At 37.9% G+C, this 5,554-nt stretch overlaps 1 protein-coding gene across 1 annotated transcript in view; it reads right to left on the bottom strand.

Moving 5' to 3' along the window:
• Positions 1 to 327: 327 nt before the first annotated feature.
• Positions 328 to 5,554, bottom strand: part of fbxo45 (F-box protein 45) — a 5,975-nt gene continuing 748 nt past the window's right edge. The window contains exons 2-3 of the mRNA XM_015394911.1: positions 3,478 to 3,834; positions 328 to 1,254 (exon numbers count right to left, since the gene is read on the bottom strand). Of these exons, the coding sequence (XP_015250397.1) occupies positions 1,069 to 1,254; positions 3,478 to 3,834 (543 nt within the window). The 3' untranslated portion in view covers positions 328 to 1,068. The remainder of the gene's footprint in view (positions 1,255 to 3,477; positions 3,835 to 5,554) is intronic.

The following is a 5,554-nucleotide window of genomic DNA, read 5'->3' as shown; positions in this document are numbered from 1 at the left end:
AACATCTGATATGAGCTGTTGCCGCAGAGTGGCATGAGGTTAGATGTAGGCAGCTAGATGCACATCTTAAACCCTCATTTATTTAGATGATCTTATTTCTTATATTTTGTCTATGAATTAAAAACATTTTTTTAAAATAAAAAGTAATCTTGTAAACACTGAAAAATGAATAATTTTATTCTTATAAAAAGTCTCCATATTAATTCAGAAAAAATTGAATGTTAAGATTTTTATAAAAATAAGGAGAAATCAACATTGTTATAAAAAGTTGTTGTGTTAATTCAGAAAAAACTTTTCTATTTTTCCAGTAACTGCAATACGCTTCTGTAAATATCTAAGAAATAAATACAGCAATCTTAGTTATAGTGGCACCATAAGGACTTTATTTCAGGCCATACAACCATACAGTGTCTATAGTACCGGAGATAAAATCACAAAATAAATAACATGTAATACTACAGTAGCACATTAAAAAGGACACATAATCAGGAGACAGGCATGATTTGCTCTGTTTGAGTTTTTTTCTGTTTTTGTTGTTTTTAATAAGAAATAACGACTTCTGCAAATCATGCACTCCATTTTTAAATATATCAAAGTTAACCTTCAGGTCACAATGATTCAGTTTCAGTTCATTTATATAATAGAAGACTTCGGCTAACCCAAAGAGTGTTGCTTTAACTACCTCACACACCATAACAGTTTATTTTAACCAGTACCGTTTGCACTTCAAATGTTAAAGTTTCTGACACAGTTTAGAGTAGTTTTGGGCTTCAAAGCAGATATAAAGTCTTAGATATTTGTTTAGCGCTATTCATCGGAAATATATGAGATAAAACTATGCTCTAGTATCCTGTGAACAAAACAGTGCGGCAGCCAAACCGTAAAAGTGGAATCTTCCCACGTTGATACAGAAACATATTGCCGACGGTCCGAGTGTTCTCCTGGTGTGGCTGTAGTTGAAGAGCCTGGGCCTTGTTTTAACGTCCGCTTTGCCTCAGCCTCTGTCACATTAGAACTTCATGACTGAAAGTGTTAGCAGTCCGCTCGCGAAAACAGCTAAATGTGTGTCTATCCGTCCAGAGGTTTCCCCAGATAAACCATGGTGACTTCCGTGTTGCCGTACACCGCGGAGACGGCGGGGAACAGGCAGACCTTTGGTAGTCCACGGAAAGCAATTCCAAGGAACTCGAAGCCTCTCTCAAAGGCTAGCGTCTTGTCGTCCATGTCAAGGATCACTCGTATTCGTTCCCCAATCTGTCAACAACAATCACATGACAGCGTTTGATAACATTAAAAATTCATCTTTAAGAAAAGAATTGCTAGACAATATTAAAGCTGCTATGAGTATAGCTGTGAGCCATTTACCAGTATAACGATTATGTTTAAGCTCATAAAAACGCCTACATTTTAATTGATGTTGTTATTTTTTTAAAGACCTTTAAATGAAACATCAGAGAGAAGGTGCTTGTTCGAGGTTTGAGTAGCTAACTGAACAGCTAATGCGATTTAACCCACTAATGCAGGTTTGTTTTACCCAACAAAAATAATTATGAAAAATATTAAGCTAGCAAGATTTCTTGCAAAATTTAGCACAAATACCAAAATACCACAAGATAAGGATAAAACTTAAGAACTGTAACAGTCAATTTGTTGGTGACTGTACTTTTTCTTCTATTGTCACTTTTCTGCTTTCAGTTAAGCAAACAAATCTTTGAATACATACATTTTCATTTCAGTTTTATTTAAACAGGTTGTCTCGTTTAGATCCAAGATCTCATTGAAAAGAGAGATCTGTTCAAAAAACAAACACAGCAATTAAATAGTTTGATTCAGTTTAAATAAGCTAACAAGATGAGCTAAAAACAAGAGCAAGTTTCATAAGAAGTTATATTAGCAATTCAATTCCAAATGTGATTGTTCTATTATATTGATGATTATGGCTTGAAGGAGAAGTTCGGTTTTTTACACTTTAAGCCCATTTTCTGTAGTGTCCAGGATGAAATTGAATGATCGACACCAAAAGTTTGACAATTGCTCCTGTCTCTGCTTTTTGGCTCATTTAGAATCCCCCCCTGGCTGCTTTAGAATGGCTTGCATAGAGCATGTCCGATAATGTCCTTAAAACAACCTTAAACGTTCTTTTTTTAAATATGCTACTCACCGTGTCGTCAGCGCTGTTCAATGACGTTCCAAAAAAAGTTTCGTGAAGAAAAAACGTTCCTGTAGTGTTTTATTTAGCATTTTGTAAATCCCATTGAGTTCTGTAGGAATAGTCAATATTCCGCTGCCACCGGAAACGGAAATGGGGCCTGTTTACACAGTTGTAGTCTTTTCGCTTCACTCCGTGTACTCCGACGTCGAGAATCAAGAATCCACCTTTCGTATTCCATTTTCAGAGTTTTTTAAAGTGTTTAACAGAGACGTTAGCACCTCGACGTCGGAGTACACAGAGTGAAGCGAAAAGACTACAACTGTGTAAACAGGCCCCATTTCCGTTTCCGGTGGCAGCGGAATATTGACTATTCCTACAGAACTCAATGGGATTTACAAAATGCTAAATAAAACACTACAGGAACGTTTTTTCTTCACGAAACTTTTTTATTGGAACGTCATTGAACAGCGCTGACGACACGGTGAGTAGCATATTTTAAAAAAAGAACGTTTAAGGTTGTTTTAAGGACATTATCGGACATGCTCTATGCAAGCCATTCTAAAGCAGCCAGGGGTGGATTCTAAATGAGCCAAAAAGCAGAGACAGGACCAATTGTCAAACTTTTGGTGTCGATCATTCGATTTCATCCTGGACACTACAGAAAATGGGCTTAAAGTGTAAAAAACCGAACTTCTCCTTTAAAGCTAATAGCGACACCTTAAGAAAATCTGATGTCAGACGAGTTTAATGTATTTTAAACTAAAAAGTTTCTGCCTATAGAAGACTATCTCCGTGTTTTGAAAGGTTAAAAACACAGAGACAGGATCGTTTTTGGTAAATTTCAGGTGGATTGCATTTTTGTGTTTAGTGCCTCTCTTCTCCCGTTTGATAAAAGTGAAATGGTCTCCAATGTCCTGCTAGGTTGCTACGCTGATCTTCCAAAAAACTCAAAATGTGCAATAATCACTGCTTGTTCATTCAATTAAACTTGTTTTTTTCCCTCAACATGCATACCGTCTGCAGTCTTATCCATGAACTTTAAGACCATAGCTTAAAGAATCTATATGGAACTTTGAACATGTTGAATTGGTCATGTTTTTATTTTCTGAGACACAAATTTTTTTTTGGTTTTTGTTTTCATTAGCTAACAAACAGTTGGATCCCTGTGGGTGTAAAGATCATAAGCTGCATAGTCAGAACTATGCAGAAAGTAGTGAAATAATTCAACTCTTCAAAGATCTAACCTCGGTGTACTTTATAGAATCTCACAGCAGCCTTTGTCTTACTAAAACCACAGCAGCCTTCATCTCGGCCGCTACACCCACCTGATATTTGGGCGCGTTGTTGCACTGCGGGAAGTTCCCGCTGACCTCCCCGTTATGAAGCAGGTTATTATCCACCAAGTTCCAGCCCCAGCTCTGGTCGTCGCTGCCCAGCAGGGCTACATAGCCCTGGCACTGCATGGCAGCTCGCTTTGTGGCGATGCCTATCACCGCCACGGTGCCGAGGGGGCCCTCCCACCATATCTCCCATGCATGCCGGCCTTCTGTGAAGCCGATCTTGCCCCGCGCGCCGTCCGTGCTCTGGGCTATGGGGTTGCGGTGCAGGGTGAAGCCGTTCTTCTTTACGTAAACATTGCGGGAACAGTCATGGGAGCTCAGGGCATGTTGGAAAGCCTTAAGCTGAGGAGGACAAGAGAACAATCACCCTTTTAGTACGTTCCAATATCAAAAGCAGGAATAATAGTACATATTATTTCAGTTAGGATGAGTTCAAACGTTGTTTAATTGGGAAAGTTTACTGCGTCCGTGACGGCTGTGGAGCTGAAATATTCTGTAAAATTAATAACCATGGTAATCATACCCTCTCAATTCTCCTATATATGAAAGTTTTCTGTATCTTTTTTATTAGAAAACAAAAAACACGAGGCTCTTTAATCCAATTACAGATTTGGATGATTTCTTTTTTTAGACATAGAATTTCCCGTCTTCTTTATTTTTCACAAAAAAGCCCCAGCTCAGGCGACAGCTGTACAAATATGCACTCATCATTGCGCTCAGGCTTCAAGGTGAGGATGATGGATTTTGGGTGATGTGTTACAATCAAAGTAGTCCCCTGCAAGATATGTAGGGGGGGAAAAAAAATGAACGCCACAGTAATTTTCTCCCTCATTATTATGGATAAAAACATCTTCTCAAACGGTTCCAAGGTGAAAATATGTGAATATGTTTTAAAAGTTATATAATAAATATAATAATGACTGTTGATCACATCTTGGAAATCTCAGACTATCAACCTAATGTTAATGCAGAATAGAACAATTTAGATTTTTTTTTTTTATTATTCAACCTAATTTTAGTGTCTTCAAATTCAATTTAAGATAAGACATAAAAATACAACTGAAATGGCTACAGTTAGTTTAGGGATTTCTACTTATGCAGAAAAACAAAGCAGCATGTCACCCGGCTTGCTGAATCTGACCTACAATATCTTTCTAGGTAAAAACAAAGCACCAGTTTTGAAAGAAGTTGATTTGAAAACATGTAAAACAAACAAAGTCCACTTTATGTTGTGTCTGCTTCTTTCTGTATGTCTGCTTCTGTCTCCTTGAACCCCAGTCGGCCTCAGCAGATGGCCGCTCACACTGAGTCTCACTACCCTATCCGTCCTGTAAGCACGATCAGTCTTGCACCTGCGCTATCGGCTCATTTTGCGCATCCAGATTTACATCCGGGTCGTTTTCAATTTTATTTTCTTAAAAATACTTAACTGACATTTTCCCTCCCCAGAAATAGTGAAGGTGCTACAATATAATGTGTTAAAAGTTAACAATGTATTTCCTGAGAAATTAAATGCCTTAAAATCCTTTTCTGTCGTCTCTGCCCGATCTGCACTGGAAATGGGATCCTACACTAATTCCGGTGGCTAACTTTTTTTTGCTTCGGATTTAAACATAAATCTAGTCTTTGAGTTGTATGGTTTTGCTTCATTTTAATCTTAATAGTGCGTAATCTAAAGAAAGAAACAACTAAAACGCAGATAAACATGGTTTAATCATATTTTGTCGGACTACCCTGAGCATGTCTGACGATGACTTCAGAGAAGCAGTTTAACGGAGAAAATGTAAAAAGCTTAAAAATTGTCTCAGACAAGTCATAAAACATTTTTTAAAGATGTGTATTAGCATTATTTGGCGAGTTAAGGATATAAATAAGAAGTTTTAGTACCATGGTTACATTATTTATGTACACCCGGATGTATATCTGTTCTCGCATGCGCAGAACGGATTGTGCTTCCGGGACGGATCGGGTAGTGACACTGTACCTGGTGCTGCTGGAGGTTTCTTCCTGTTAAAAGGGAGTTTTTCCTCTCCACTGTCGCTACAAGCATGCTTAGTGTGAG

Source organism: Cyprinodon variegatus, unplaced genomic scaffold, assembly GCF_000732505.1.
Source record: "Cyprinodon variegatus isolate N-32 unplaced genomic scaffold, C_variegatus-1.0 Scaffold714, whole genome shotgun sequence".
In the NCBI taxonomy this organism is placed as follows: Eukaryota; Metazoa; Chordata; class Actinopteri; order Cyprinodontiformes; family Cyprinodontidae; genus Cyprinodon; species Cyprinodon variegatus.
The sequence above is the reverse complement of the archived record's forward strand: the minus strand, read 5'-3'. Positions and strand labels throughout refer to the sequence as shown.